The following is a 16029-nucleotide window of genomic DNA, read 5'->3' as shown; positions in this document are numbered from 1 at the left end:
AGTTCTTCCCGCAGGGACGGGAATTATTTCCATCAGTCCTGAGTCTGTGCTCAAGACAAGCAGAGACACCCGATGGAATCACACACGGGCGTTCCAGCAGGACTTTAAATCCTTCTTTTTCCCCGGCTTCCAGACTCCAGTTCTCCCAGTGACTGCTGCCTGGGGAAGCCCAAACTGGCCCAGTTAGCCCAGTCAGTCCAGCTTCTCCTTAGGCTGGATCATCTTTCAGAGGGTCACAGCTCAGCGCCCTGATCCCACAAAACAACGTGCCAAACATTTCCCTGCCAGGCCCATCCAGGCTCTCGGGGTTAACATGATCCCCCCCCCGGACAGGTGCTGAGCTCTGTAAGGGCCTGGATCCAGCTGGATGAAAAATAAACTGGGATTAGAGCTAAGGAAACTCCTCTGTTGGAGCAGCAAAGTCATTTACAGGAGCTTAAGGGGAGTTAATTTTTGAGAAGGAAAAGGCACGACCGGAGAAAGCAGCAGGTGCTGAGAAGGAAAACGGCTGAGTGGCGAAAGGTGGGAGGGATTTGGGGCTGAGGGGCTGCAGGAGAAGGCCTGGGAGGTGGATCAGTGCAGAGGAGAGGGAGGATCATCATCCCAGAACTGCCCATTCCTGGGAGCAGCAGCACGGATGGAGCCAGGTTTTCCCACCAGGCATCCCGAGGCTGATCTCTGTGTTGTCTGGGATGTGACAGGAGCTCTCCTTTCCTCTCCCTCCAAGACACTGCCCTGGGGTCCCTCTCCTCTACTCAGCTGCTGATTTCCCACAAATCCTCAGGAATGCAGGGGTAGAGTCAGCACGAGCAGCAAGGGAGCTGCAGGCAGATAGAATCATGGAATTTAGGCTGGGAAAGCCCTCGAGATCATAACCCTTAACCCAGCACTGCCAAGGCCACCACCGCCCCTTGTCCCCAAGTGCCACATCCACAGGGATTTTAAATCCCTCCAGGCATGGGGACCCCACCCCTTCCCTGGGCAGGCTGTTCCAATGTTTTACAACCCTCTCCATGAAAAAATATTCCCAATATCCAATCTAAACCTCCCCTGGAGCAACTTGAGGCCGTTTCCTCTCATCCTGTCCCTTGTTCCCCTGGAGCAGAGCCCGACCCCACCTGGCTCCACCTCCTGCCAGCTCCAATCCCCCAAGTCCATCCCAGCAAAGCTCCACGGGGTTACTCAGCACAAAACACGACTTTAAGACCCACACAAGACACCTGAGAGGCTCTTAAACCCCCTCAGGTGCTCCCATCACCTGAGCCAGGACCAATATTTGGGGAGGAACTCGAGGTTCCAGGGCTTGGGGACTGCTAAGGAGCTGGAAAAGCTGCTGGAGGAGTTGGACACCGTCATCCTCCTTCAGAAAATAAACAGAAAAATGTCACTCACTGTCCAAGTGCCATCAGCACAGACGCTGTTGTCAATAAATCAGAAGTATCTAGGAACAGCTTGAACAACTTTTATTTTTTTTTCTTCTTTAAAGTGCTGAAAACGTAAATAACAAGCTCTTTATAAACATTAGTTGCAACTATTAAAACATGAAACGCACAGAACCCACTTCCTTGGTACGTGAAGTACAGGGAAATCAACAACTCCAAACCCTCCCTGATGCTTCTTTTCCCACTTTGGGATGTTTTTCCACCCCATGAAACACGAAACACACGGTGGTTTCTTCACAGACGAGTCGTAAGGCTGAGTCTACACTTGAGAACCCACATCCCTTCAGGTTTGTTCCAGTTAAAGGATAAACCTTGGTGGTTCTTCTGGCCCAGCCTGTGACCAGAAGGAGCAGCCAAGGAGAAAAGAAAATCACTTGGCCAAAGTTCTTGAAAAGCAAGAAACCCAGTCGTGGGCTGACAACAAAAGCAGAGCCAACAGCACCCTGCTGGAACCACGTGGAACAGCGTGGAAAAACAGAGTCCAAGAGAAAGGCAAAACCACAGAGGGATTGTTATGGCTGTGTTTAAAGTGGAACCAGGGGAAAGTTGCTGCTGGTCCAGCGAAACCTTGTGATCTGCTGGGTTCAGCAGAGAGGAACAGAGCTCAGTGTGGCTCCAACAAGGAGCAGGAATGCTGCTCCTGCCCCTGGGCTGCCAAATAAATCGCTAAAAAACGGAGATTTAGATCACTAACTATGGAGATAAACCCCAGACAGAACATGGGCAACTTGAGAACATTTCCCCCCCACAATTCTTTTCCTCATCCCTTCCCTCCACAAGGTCCTCGAAACCATTTCCCTCTGGGAACTTCTAACAACAAATTAAACAGACTCTGGTTTCAGTGCTGTGGTGTAGCCAAGCTGCTGCTCTGATGGACAGAATCAATCTGGGGGGTGCTGAGGAAAACCCCACATTTTCAGGACAGAGGGGTGAAGAAACAGAGAACAGAGACAGGAGCATCTTTAAGATGCCTTTTCCTAAACACCAGTCGATTCGTAGATACCTCAGGACTTCCAAACACTCGAGGACAGACACGAAACACCCATCACTGCTTGTTCCTTCTGCAGCTCCTGCCTCACACCCAACACCAAGGCACCGGTGCCAGACCTGCCTTGGCCTGTGGAGATGGCAGGGAGCAGGTATTGCTGGAAAGGCAGGTGATGGAGGGAGCAGGTATTGCTGGAAAGGTAGATGAGGAAGCACCTATTGCTGCAAAGGCAGGACTTGAGAAAGTACCTGTTGCTGGAAAGGCAGGAAATGGAGGGAGCAGGTATTGCTGGAAAGGCAGGAGATGGAAGGAACAGGTATTGCTGGAAAGGCAGGAGATGGAGGGAGCAGGTATTGCTGGAAAGGTAAGGGATGGAGGGAAAAGGTATTGCTGGAAAGGCAGAATATGGAGGAAGCACCTATTGCTGGAAAGGCAGGATTTGAGAAAATACCTGTTGCTGGAAAGGCAGGAGATGAGGAAGCTCCTATTGCTGGAAAGGCAGGAGATGGAGGGAGCAGGTATTGCTGGAAAGGCAGGAAGTGAGGCAGCACCTATTGCTGGAAAGGTAAGGGATGGAGGGAAAAGATATCGCTGGAGAGGCAGGAGATGAGGAAGCTCCTACTGCTGGAAAGGCAGGAGGTGAGGAAGCACCTATTGCTCTAAAGGCAGGAGGAGAGGAAGCTCCTATTGCTGGAGAGGCAGATATGGAGGAAGCTCCTATTGCTGGAGAGGCAGGATATGGAGGAAGCACCTACTGCTGGAAAGGCAGGAGATGGAAGGAACGGGTATTGCTGGAAAGGCAGGAGATGGAAGGAACAGGCATTGCTCTAAAGGCAGGAGGTGAGGAAGCAGCTATTGCTCTAAAGGCAGGAGGTGAGGAAGCTCCTATTGCTGGAAAGGCAGGAGATGGGGAAGCACCTATTGCTGGAGAGGCAGGATATGGAAGGAACCTATTGCTCTAAAGGCAGGAGGTGAGGAAGCACCTATTGCTGGAAATGCAGGAGATGAGGAAGCTCCTATTGCTCTAAAGGTAGGAGGTGAGGAAGCTCCTATTGCTGGAAAGGCAGATGGGGAAGCACCTATTGCTGGAAAGGCAGGAGATGGGGAAGCACCTCTTGCACCCCCGGCACCGCCTGCTGAGCTCTGAGAGTAACTTCAGATATTCGAGTGCAAAACATTCAAGCTTTGGAGCGACAAAAGGCAGAGCTGAGTAAGGCAGAGGGGGCTGAGGAAGTGGTGAGACACGATGGAAGAGGAGGGGAGAAGGCAGGGAGGAGGTGCAGCGAGATCCTCAGAAACATTGGCACTTGTGTGTGGGGAGCACCTGCAGAGCCAACGCTGCCGGGGGAGAGCTCCAAGGAAGCAGATGTTTTTTAGGGAGTGGGGAGCCAGTGTGGGATAATCTTGTGAGATTTTGGCTCTGCTCCTCCCCCTTATTAATGCCCACTTGAGCTACACCTGCCCCTCCTCCTGGCCCTCGTTCCCGTGCCGTGCTGCTTTTCCAAGGCTGGACTGCATTCCAGCTGCCCACAACTCCTCCCTGCCCGCCTTCAGCTCAAAGGAAGAGCTCCTCTGGGCACTCAGAAAGGGAATGTGGTGCTTAGGCCATGGGATCCGATCCTATAGGCAGAGAAATATTTCTGGGACTTTCTAAAATGGGAGAAGCATCTTCCTTCTGAGCCTCACGTCTTATCCCAGAAACACAAAGGGAGGAGGAACATAAAGACAAGAGGAACAGGTAGAGAAGTGTAAACCTTCAGATTATTCCATATGAGGGGCCAAGGCAGGCAGGAATTGGAAGTTCATGGCTGGTACCTTCCCAGGTGACAAATCCTCCCCCTCATATGATGGTTTAACTAGACAGGACCAAACCTCCTTCTCTCCTGACCCAATACTGTCTTTATCCAGCTGTATTTTGTCTTGGAATATTTGGCCTGCTCTTCCTCCCCATGTCATCTCCTAAACTCTCTGCCTCCCACGTCCCATGAGCTTCCTGTGCAGAATTCCTGCCAAGGACCCAAAGTACCTGCACACAGGGGTGGGAAGGCTCTGCATGTAAAAATAAACTCACTTTTTCGGATGAGCGGGAAAACAGAAGAGAAACCTGTCCCCAGATGGGTTGTGTGGAAATGAGAATTGGATTTCAGAGCCTTTTTGGGTAGGAAACTGCTACTGTCCTATGGCAAAAGGCACAGTTTTTCAAAGTCATGGCATACATGGAAGTAAGGAGAGAAGAGTATGGAGGTTTTAAAAGAATCCAGTAACTCTGGGAGATACAGAAGAGGGAGAAGATGCCTTACATGCCAAGACAGCTCAAATCCCACACCAACCAACCCTCCACCACTTCTCTAGACAAAATCCTGGCAGGATGAGAGATGGAGCAACAACATCCTTTCTATCCTCTTCCACAGCACCTCTGAACTCAAATCTGTGCTGGATTCTCATTAAACTACATAAACCAGAGCCCTTTGGATGGTCACTCCATGGTCAGCAGCTGGAAGCACTCAGCTCCCAGCAGAGCTGGGCCCAAGAGATCCAACACTGGCATGTGGATGTGATACAACTGGAGCGGTGCTCGGCACTAACAGTGGCTGGAAGAGGGTCTGCCAGGATTCCTGGAATATGAGCTGGGACAGGGAGTGTTTGGTGGGAGCCTGATCCCACAGGATGTCATGCAGAGGTGGCCAGATGGTCAGACATCCATGAGCTTTGGTCCAATGGCATTTTCCTGTTGGGTTGGGAAAGACAACACAGAGCCAACGGTGGGGAAAGCCGTGGACAGCAATTCCCACGGGACACCGAGTAGAAAATTGAGCTGTGGTTTATACACAAAGGAATCCCCTCGAGGCACAGCCAGGCTGGGGATGGGTTGGGTGGGAAGCAGGAAGATCTCCTGGAGCCCTCACGGTGCACAGACCATCACTTTTCCATGCTGCAAGCTGAGTTTTGAGGAGCTGAGGCAGCATCACCACTCTGCACCCACGGAGTGAAGGAGTCAACGCAGCTCGTGGTCAGGCAGTGACATTGGATCAAGTCCTTTATGGCCTCCAACTCCATTGTTGTCCCTTTGTGTAGCATCTCCCAGCGGTCAGGAACTGGCACAAACTGGAGCTGGCCCTTCAGACACAGACCCTTCATTCTGGGGGGTAAATGGGGCAGGAAGGGGAGGAGGCATCCAACAACAGCCCTGCTCTGCAGTCGCTAACGTGCTGGGAGAGCTTTCCTGGGTTTAGACATCCCCGCTGTCCTCAACCAGTTCAACATCATCCTCCAGCCAGGGGACACACCACTTCAGAAGAGAGATGAGGAAGAGTGTGGGCAGAAGAGCAGCAGCAGCAGGATGAAGCCATGGGCGAGGTGGTTTCCAGCTCTCAAATGTCCATGGGCCACTTAAAGCACTGGCAGGGTGAGCGCCCGAGAAGATGGCACTTGGTCACAAGGACAGGAACCTAAGGTGGCATCTGCCTCAGGTGGAGGACTCTGCTCCTCCCCATAGGGTGCACGACTGCCCATCATCCACCCTACAGTTCCCTGGAGCCAGAGCTGGGAGAAGCTTGGGCTGGGAAGGAGCAGACAACCTTTCCCGCTAAACTCTGCGAACGGAAGCCACTGGAGCCCTCTGGGAAGAGGAGGGGGGAGTGCAGGGATGTTTGCAGCGTGTTTACTGGAGAAGTGCTCTAGGCGAGTGCTGCTGGTCTCTGGGCAGAGGTTACTTGGTGTTGCCTTCCCCCAGTGGGATCTGGAGGAGCGTGGGAGACTGTTCCATGATGCGAACCAGCAGCTGGTCGATGTAGTTCTCCAGTTCATGGATGTGCTCCTCCTTCTTGCTCAGCTCCATCTCCCTCTGCAGCAGGAGCTGGATGAGCTCGTCATGGGTCAAGTGGTAATACTTGGCTGACTGGTCCAGCACGGTGGGATCCTGTGGTAGAAACCAAGAGGAACATCCAGTGAGTCAAATTAACATCCCCGCTCTCTTTAACGTTCGCAGGGTGCAGCGACAACCAGAGCAATCCTATTTTTGTGTCTGTCTTCTTTCCAAATCTGGAAAGGCTGGAGCATCGCAGGGAAGCAGGACCCACCCAGACCTCACCCCAGAAAAGCTGAGGAACTCATAACCCACAACCTGAACTACCTGTGGCACCACAAAGGGTGCAGCAGGGTTGTCCTGGTCTAGTGGAAGGTGTCCCTGCCCATGGCAGGGGGTTGGAACAAGATGGTCTTTTAGATCCATTCCAACCCAAACCATTCCATGGTTCTATAACCAGGGATTCACTCACACACTGCACAATAAAAAAACCCAAACCAAAGCAAGCAACGGGAGAACAACGACGAGGTGAGAAGGTCCAGAGACCAGGTCACGGAGGAAGGGAGGCTGGTGGCAGTCTGACATCCATCCCGAGCTACCAGGATCCAGGATTAATACTCACCCTGTGGCAGGACCCTGTTCTACCCCCTCCAACACCAGTTCTTTGCCCCTGTGCCCCCGGCTGTGGGACACCTGGAGCAGGTGTGGGCGCAGCTCTCACCTCTGAGGTGGAGGGTTCCTACCTTTAACTTCTTGGGGTCCATTTTCTCCGGGTGGGAGGTCGGGGCCACGGGCTGGACACTGCTCGTGGTGACTGTCCTCAGCTTCTCCAGGCCATTGCTCAGTGCTGAGGTCAGGCTGGACCTGTGCTGCTGCTTCTTCTCAGCAGAGACCTCCTGCACCGCGGCGCTGATGGGCTTCACCGGGTGGGGACTGGGGAGAACAAGGTGGGACAGTTATAACACCCTCCCGAGCTGGGGAGCGACACTGCTGCCCCTCCCTGTGGATTTTACAGGGATGGAACTCACTTGGAAACTTTGGACACACCTAAATCCTGTGGCTGTGTTGCCCAAAGCTCTCCTGCTCCGAGGAGAGAGTGAGGAGAGGCAGTGCCCTGCCAAGCAGGCAGCCCATGGAGCAATTTCCACCCAGAGAGGAGAACAGAAGCCCCAGGACACGTGTTTGGCTGAGACACAGACCAGGCCCTGCGTCCACACCGTGCTCACTCCACACTGGCAATGCTGTGGGTCCAAATTCCCACAGCCTGCCAGGTGTTGGTGCCCATGGGAAGATCAAACCCAGGTGCAGTGTGATCAGAGGATGCCCAGAAGGGCATTTTTTTGTCCAGCAGCCCCCAAAATTAGAGTGGGGGGTCACCACTGATGCTTCAGCGATGCTCCAGCCCAAGAGTTGGGCTCCACCTGCCTGGAAGCCACCACAGAATTTTTCCCCCTCCACGGGGCCAAAAGGGAGAGTGAGAAGTCAGTTAAGTGGGAATTAACATTTTCATTTATTTTTGCCTCACTCTTCACCCAAAAGGTTTTTTTCTGGGCTTAAACAAAGTCTGTTTGCTTTTCAGCAGGATGGAAAGAGAAGTGACCTGATTCTACCTTCCTGCAAGGAACAGGGCACCATCCCTGGGATGGAAAGATCCAAGGAACAGGCAAACCTGGGCACCATCCTTGGGATGGAAAGATCCAAGGAACAGGCAAACCTGGGCAGCATCTCTGGGAGGGAAAGATCCAAGGAACAGGTAAACCTGGGCACCATTCCTGGGATGGAAAGATCCAAACATCTACCCAGGAACTCTGCAAAGCCTTTGCTCTCATGGGGTGCAGCAGCCACCCTGCAAGAGTGACAATCCCAACTGCTGTGTGTCCAAACAGGCTTGGTGTCCTTGTGTCTTGTCCATGGTGGTGGGATCAGGATGTCCCAAACTGTCTCCCCGTCATGCTGATGGTCTGGAAGTTCTCTTCAACCACTGTGATGCCTCCTGCCATCCACGTGTTAGGAGAGGACAGCACTGGTAGCCACTGAGCAGTTCCAACAAGCCAAAAGATCAGCTTCCTTAATGAGGGGAAGTGGAGGGGCAGCACTGATCTCTTCCCTCTGGTGACCAGGGAACTGAGGGAACAGCCTGAGGTGTGCCAGGGTAGGGTTAGGTGGGATCTCAGGAAAAGGTTCTTCCCCCAGAGGGTGGTTGGGCACTGCCCAGGCTCCCCAGGGCAGTGGGCACAGCCCCAAGGCTGCCAGAGCTCCAGGAGGGTTTGGACAACGCTCTGAGGGACAGGGTGGGATTGTTGGGGTGTCTGAGCAGGGCAAGGAGTTGGACTGGATGATCCTTCTGGGTCCCTTCCAGCTCAGGATACTCTGTGATTCTATGATCTCTTGTCAGAGCATGTGGACAGAGCCCAGGGTTCCTGGGCAGCTTGAAAGGATGAAGAGGGATCCATGGACCTCAGTCAGGGCTTGGAGAAGTTGCCTCAAAAGCTCCCCACTGGGGATTCAAATCCTGCACCACCAGAGCTGTCACCACCAGGCCACAAACGGTCCAGCAGTTGTGAGGAGAACACTGGGGGAGACACCAGGACTCCTTATCACAGCCAGACCTGAACATAAGCAGCCCCAAATGTCACCATCACCTGGTGCATCCCCATAGTCAGGACAGAGACACCACAGGTGTCCAAACCTTGGGATCAAACTGGCATAACTCTACAGAATGAAATCCTGCCTTGGGATGCCAGTGGGATAGTTTGGATGCATTTTGAAAGCAGGGGGACATTCCCCACTGCAAGTCTGGTCACAGGCCCACAGCCAGTGGGAACAGTCATTTCTGCAGAGTTGGAAAAGGTATTTTTAAAAATAAATCACAATCCCACTCTTTCCTGCTCAGGGGGTGGTGTGTGCAGGGCTCTGCCCCCTCCACTGGTCACTCTGAGAAGGTCCAAAAGCTGGAGGCATCCTTGCACCTGCTCCAGGATGGTTGGCACCAGGTCCTTCCAGGGGAGCAGAGGCTGTTTCACACCTCACAGCCAGGTCTGAAGTTCTGATGGATCCTCCAAGAAGCTGGATCTGCTTCCATCTGCTGGTTGATGAACGTGAACTTGAGAGAACTAATTCCTCACACTGAGTGGACCCAAGTCCAAGGTGGAGCTTAACAGGTCAGGGTGAAACCTCTCAGGGTGACAGTGGCCCAGCTCTGTCCCCTCCCTCTGAGCCAGCCTTGCTGTGTCACAGCTTCACCGACACTCCCAAGGTCACTGCTGAGCACAGTGACAAAAATCCCTCTGAAATCAAGTCTTTATCACCCCATTAAAATGCTTCTCACAGGGAACAAGACAAGAAAGGACAAATCCAAGGGAATCGATCTGCTGTGGAGCAGCACACAGCACCTGAGGGCCAGATCTCCACGGAGAAAGGGGTCTCCAGGATGAAAGGGAATGACTGAACTCGGGATGAGATCTCCCAGGTCTATCCATGGATGTGCCAGGCCATTCTCCAAGCTCCAAGGGCTCTACAAGGACTGCATTTAAATCACAGACACTGGCACGTGATTTAACCTGAAGCCTCATTTTCAGCAGATGATGGTTGTGCTGCACCCCTGACACGAGGAAGGCACAAAGCAGGGTGTGCCAACATCACCCTGGCACCTGTGATGTCCCCAGTCCTGTCACCTGCCAGCACCATGGCACCCTGGAAGTCACATACCTGAGTTCCTGAGGGATGGGTGAGGAGCTGCACAACTGCTGCACCCCTCCAAGTCCCTAAAGGACAGTCACTGTCCCTGAGGTCCCACTTGTCCCAGGGATGTGACCAAAGTCACCTTCCCAGCAGTGAAGGCACCATCCCACCCTTCTTAAAGCGACAAGGACCCTCCACACACCTGAGTGTCACACCTGATGCTCTGAGCACCCACCTTACCCCAGTGGCCACACAAGATGACCAGCAGAGCCCTCTGGACACTTGGGAAGGGGACATGGGACCCCACACCCGGTTTCCAGCTCTCCTGAGGAGGACACACAACCCCAGCACAACAGACTCTCAACAATCCACACCAGGTACCAGCTCCTCCTTCACCTGATAGAACAAAAAGGACACTTCTGTCCCAAAAAGTGTCCCTAAAGCCAAGCCTTAATGCCTGTTCTAAGGTTGAAGTCTTCCCTTTTTCCTTCCACATTTTTTCTGCCATAGCTTTTCTTGTCCATGTGCCACCCTAACAAGGGATGATTCTGGGAAAGGGAAGCATGGCCATGGGGACCCGGAAAAGGTCCCTTCCAGCTTTCCTCTCTTCACCCCATGACAATCACCACTTCTCCCCAATCTTATGAAGCACTGCAGAACCTCAAAGCTTTCCAGAGACACCTGGAAACTCTTCAAAGGCTCTTCAATCACAGCAGGAACCGGAGCAGAGAAGTTCCAGGACTTCTCAGCCGTGTGTCACGACAGAAACCAGCACTGATAGGACGACCAGCCCTCAGGTCCAAGCCCACTTCCATCCCAGGAGCCAGCCAGGCCTTGGATGGATGCACAACCAAGCTTGAAGATGACCACGAGCTCGTCCTATCGACACAGAGAGTCTTGTACTTCCCTCACTGCCTCATTTTACCCTTTGGGACAGCAGGACACTTCTCTTTCCATGAAACATGCCAAGGGTCAGGAGGTTTCTGTATCCCATCCCTGCAAATTTTGAACAAGGTTATCTGCTGCGGGATGAATAATGCAATTAAAAATGATTTGAGGATCTGGACTAAGTAATAAGAAAAAATATCAGCCAACAGCCCCAGCTCTTGCTCCTGAGATCATTTTGCTCCTCAAATCCGCCCTCAAGCCAAGGAAGGATCCCATGAAGAAGGGCTGGAGCTCAGCTGAGTTTTGCTGGCCCAGCCTTCTCCCCTTTCTCTCCCCAGGGCTGTGACCAACATTGTTCTTGGGCCAGGTGGGATTTTACCATTTCAGTGCCCCCGTGAAGCTCCATTTGCCTCATGATCAGCAAGGTTGATCAAGTAAATCCCTGCTAGAGCTGAGTAAATCACTGTAAGAGCTTGATCCTCGGGCAGACAGAGCCCAGGACAACCTTCTCCTGCCCAGGCAGAGCAGGGGAGGGAGTACCAGGAAAACTTGATGAACTGAAGGACACAGAGCAAGGCTCCATGCCCAAAACTCACCATCTTTACTTCATGGCTTCTACAAGCCCACAGCTGGCCTGGGAGGAGGAACATCCCCTTCTTTCCACCATGGATCCCCCTTCCCATTCCCGTTATCCTCAAGGCTAAATCCCACTTGCCTCATAACCAACGGGCATCTCGGCAGGAGGGAGGGGAGAATTTTGCCCTGGTGAAACTACTCTCTTTATTTTTTTGGCTATGGAGAGAAGAAGGTTTTTTTAGTACCTGATGGGCATTCCAAAGGAAAGGAACCAAAGCTGAATGAATGGAAAGGGAAGGGGCAGCAGCTGTGCACATGCCATGAGGGAACTCAGGAGAGCATGGATGGCCAGGAGCTCTCCTGGCAGACGTGGAGAAGGCATTTATTTTTGCAAGCACGGGGAAGATGATGGAGCCAAAATTAGCACTGAGGGAAACGCGGGTGCAGTGGCTGAATTTCCAGCTGGGGCGGGTCGTGGATGCCTCAAATCGTTTGCCCTCATTAGGGAAAACACAGGACACCAGTGGCCATTCCGTGATCCCAGAAAACCAAGGCTTCAAGCAGTTCAGGCTGGACCCTCTGGGACCACGGGAAGGTGAGGGAAGAGGACCTGCAGCAACACACAGGGAGCTGCCGACACCGTGCCGGGGTCCTCTTATAAGAGCAGGAAGGGAGTCGGGGCTCACCTCTCCCAAAACTAACACACCCTTCGCCTTCCCCGGAGTAGCTCACCTGGTCGTCTGCTGGAAAAGGGGCTTCTCAGCTGGCTGTGTCTCCCTGGGCAAAACCACGAGCGCTGAAGCCTGTGTGTCCCCGGGCTGCGGCAAAGGGCAGGGCTGGGCGGCTGCGCGGCTGGAGGCGGCGGGGACCCCGCGGCTCGCGGGGAACACGGCAGGGGAGGGGAAACCAAACTGCTCGGGGTTAGTGGCAGCCACGAGGAAAGGGGTGGAGAAGGCCAAGGGCTGGCTGGCATGCGGGAAGGGAGGCTGCACGAGCGGGTGCCCGGCGGGGTTAGTGGGCTGGAAGCCTTGCCCGAGGGCTTCCTCGTGGAGGCTGGCGAAGCTGAAGTCGCCCTGGTCAAGCTTTTCGGGCAGCGCAGCTTGAGCAGGGAGGGGGTGGTCTGGGGGTGTCTCCACGAAGGGGTTGCTTGGGGAGTTGGGGCTGAGGGCCAGAGTAAAGGGGTTTTTCGGGGATGGAGCTTCCTGCTTGTGCCTCTCCTCCGCCCTGTCTGGCTTCCAGAAATCCGCCTTCTTGAAGTCTATCCTGCTGTCTGCCGAGTGCCACGGCCCCTCGGGCTCGCTGCTGGGGGGTCTGCCCTGCTCTGCCTCCTCAGGAGGGCTGGCCACTGCCACGGGGGCGCGAGGCTCAGGCTGGTGTCCCTCTTGCCCCTCACCATCATCCCATGCCGGCTGCGGCCGGGGTGGGCTCTCCCCACGTGCTAACCTTGGGCTGAGACCAGCGGGATGAGCAGCTGCCTCCTGCTCTTCCAGAGCCGTCCAGAACATTTCCGGCTGGCCCAGGTCTAGCTTGGAAGGTGGGTTTAGTCCTGAAACACTGAGCTCCTCAGGGAACGGCTCCTGTGCAGAGGCCATCTCCCACTTGGCACTGTCTGTGGGCCCCGTCTGAGGGGACAAACGGGGCTGGCTCCAGCTCTGCTCAGCACCCGACTGGCCTGATCCGTCCAGGGAGAACTTGGATGCGCAAGTCTCGAACTGCTCAGCCGCATCCGTCTCGTTCATCTCCGATGGGTCTTCCCCCAGAGAGGCGTTCCCTTTTCCCAGCTCGCTGGCTCTCTCTGCTGAGTCCACACATTCAGCATCCTTGGAGACCAGAAACTCCCTCCCGGCTTCGGCGATGTCCACTCCCAGGGCAGGCGGGCTGGGAGATGTCGGGACAGAGGGCTCGCTGCTCACACGGCTCCTTGGCAACTCTGCATCTGCTTTTGGGCGCTCGGTGTCTTCCCCTCGCTCCTCACTGCCTCGCTGTGGGCCACGAGCCTCCTCCTCCTCCTCCCCATCCCCTCCAACGCCAGCAGCTGCGAACCACCGGGGAGGTTTTGGGGGTGGCACTGCCGAGCCGGCCGCGATCTCCTCCCGCTCGTGGGTCCCTGTCCACGGGGAGAGGACGACGTGCCTCTCACGGATGTCAGAGCTGAGCTTTACAAGGCCTTCACTGGCCTCCAGCCTCATGCTGGCCTGGAGCCGGTACACCGATGTCCGGATGTCGAACGTGTCCTCCTCATTCCCAGCGCCCTGGAGCTCCATCCCCAGCTCGGGAGGGGCAGGGAGCGGCCGTGCTGCCACCTCCGCCAGCACCCGCGGGGGCACGGCCACCACGTTGCTGCCTGGCAGGGTTTTGGGGGTGAGCTCGGGGGGGAAGGTGCTCCTGGGCAGCACGCGGGCGGCGGCATGGGATGCGTTGTTGGCTTCGAAGGCGCCGTCGCTGAGGAAGGCGGGTCGTGGGCCAAACACGCTGTCCTGACCCACGCGCTCCTCAGCCACGCTTTGGGTGCTCTCCGAGGGCTCAGGAGCAGTTTCGGTGGCTATGGTCATCCAACCATTTGTCCCTGCACTAGAGGATTCCTCCTCATCACTGTCCCCTCCCTCCCTGGTGCTACTTCCAGTGGTCAGTGCTGTCGAAGCCTCTTTTTCCGCGGAGTTTCCCGATGCAAACGCGGCTGTCCAAACCATGGGCGTGCTGCTCTTCCTCCTCCTCCCCATGGACCCTGCAGACACGGGGCTCAGCACATCCTCTATCACCGTGGCCTCCTGGGTCGTGCTCACCAAGTTGGCCCCCACATCTAAACTGGAGAAATTTGTCCAAGACCGAAGAGCCGCGGGTATTTCACCGCCCATTTGGGAATCGGCCTTTTCGAATCCTTGTGTGCCCTTCTTGTGGGCTGGCTTGGCTGCTCTCTCCGTTGGGCTGGCAGCATCGGCATCGTCGATGAAAGCCATGCCCTCTGCTGCCAGGGAAGCAAAGAAGTTTTCCTTCTTCCCTTCTGGTTTGAGCCTGCTGGTGGCAAAGGCATCGAAGGTATCGTCCCACTCCGAGAGCAGCGGAGGGACGGCGGGTTCGGTGTCCGGAGGAGGAAGGTCTCCTTGTGATGGGGGAGTGGTTTCAGGAACGGGGACACCAATGCTTTTGGCTGGAGACTCCCTCTCTGGGTCTGTGTGCCTTAGGGAGGCAGAGGGACTGCAATCCTCAGAGGAATAAAAGCTCCCAGCGACCTCTGGTGAAGCATGCGGCCCACACGGGAAACTAGAGAAAAAGTGAGTAGGTGAAGGAGAATTTAGTACCTGGTCAGCGAGGAGGTCCTCAAAGAAGGGATTGCTCTGCAGGGAGTTGAGGAATGGGTTGGTGGGGGACAAGCATCCGGCCTGACTGTCTCCAGTAGCGGGAGGGAGGTTAGAGCTTGGCATGCGAGCGAGATGGGCAGGAGGAAACAGGGCGGGGGAGCAGGGAGGAAAATGAGAAGGAGCATCTGAGCTGGTTTCTACCTGAGGAGACACTTCCAGGCTGTGGAGGGAAGACAAAACAGTCCTCCTGGTTAATGCTGTGACAGAGCTGTGAGCACACACCACACACACCACAAACGCTTTGGTCCAAGCAATGCAATGACCAAACACATTCTCGGCTCTTGTTAGGCAGAGCAATGATTATGGAGTCAAGGCGTGGAAAGGGCATGCACGACACAAAGGAAAGGGCAGCCCTTCTCCTAGAACAGTTCTCCACGTTCCCCTCTCTGCCTCAGCAAGCCCAGGAGCCCGAGAGGTTTTTCCCACCTCCTGCAGCCCAAGGACTCGGCTCAGATTTTGGTCCCGACGCTGGTGCCCCAACCAAGGGCAGGTTGTGCAGGAGGAGCCGGGCTGGGCTCTTGGATCGGGGTTGCTTGAACCAGTAAAGGCACACAGGAATCTTTCCCAGCTTACCCCAGTCCCTCATGACTTGGTTTACCAACACTACCAGGCTGGCAGCAGACACGGAGCTCCCTCTTGCACAGGATGGGGGGGAGCACAGCTTCAGGTGGCCAAGGAACAAGAGCCAGGCAGGAAGGAGCAGGATGTGACCCTGGCTCCATTCTGGACTCTGCCCAGCCTCCCACATGCCCTTTGTCATGTCACTTCTGGCCTCAGATCCCAAGATGCCTGGAACCCCCACCATGGGGAACCCCAAGGAGGAGGAATGGATTCAGCACATCCTGAATTCAGACCGTCAGTCCCATGGAGGAGGCCAGTTCTTTGCTGCCTTTTCAAGAGGGACTACATTGACCTTTCTTTGGGAGTTCATTGACCTTCCTTTGGGAACAACTCCAGCAATGTGCATCACCACCCCCAAGGAACCCTCACCAGGCTCAATGGTTTTCACATCCCAAAGTGTGTGGTGTGAACACTCCACACCCCAACCGGTGCTCCAACTGCCACTCTCCCTCCTCCTGAGCCCCCATCCCCTCGATTCACCCTTGGAAGGAGCATTCCCATCCCCAGGATAGGGGCACTCAGCACCAGAACTGATCCACTGGCATTACGGCCACAAGTTTCAGAGCTCCCACTTCTGGTTTGGGAGAAACACAGACATGGATCAGCCAGCACTGGGCACATCAAAGTTTAACAAGGAATGAATAAATGAATTACTTTGCCACAATCCAC

At 54.8% G+C, this 16029-nt stretch overlaps 1 protein-coding gene across 5 annotated transcripts in view; it reads right to left on the bottom strand.

Annotated features, from left to right (window-relative positions):
- Nucleotides 1–1442: 1442 nt before the first annotated feature.
- Nucleotides 1443–16029, bottom strand: part of RAB11FIP5 (RAB11 family interacting protein 5) — a 41220-nt gene continuing 26633 nt past the window's right edge. The window contains exons 4-7 of one of the 5 annotated variants that reach the window (XR_005565899.1): nt 12113–14641; nt 6979–7168; nt 3510–6349; nt 1443–3479 (exon numbers count right to left, since the gene is read on the bottom strand). Coding sequence is in view for 4 of the 5 variants with exons in the window: in XM_039387525.1 (XP_039243459.1) it covers nt 6140–6349; nt 6979–7168; nt 12113–14641 (2929 nt within the window). In the remaining variant the exon portion in view is untranslated. Of the gene's footprint in view, nt 6350–6978; nt 7169–12112; nt 14642–14880; nt 14900–16029 lie in introns of those variants that run through there. The other 4 variants (XM_039387525.1, XM_039387526.1, XM_039387527.1 and 1 more) reach the window with 4 other exon arrangements.

This window comes from Pipra filicauda, unplaced genomic scaffold (assembly GCF_003945595.2).
Source record: "Pipra filicauda isolate LSUMZ 115617 unplaced genomic scaffold, ASM394559v2 scaffold570_size292671_pilon, whole genome shotgun sequence".
In the NCBI taxonomy this organism is placed as follows: domain Eukaryota; kingdom Metazoa; phylum Chordata; class Aves; order Passeriformes; family Pipridae; genus Pipra; species Pipra filicauda.
This window is presented reverse-complemented; position numbering and strand designations above follow the sequence as displayed.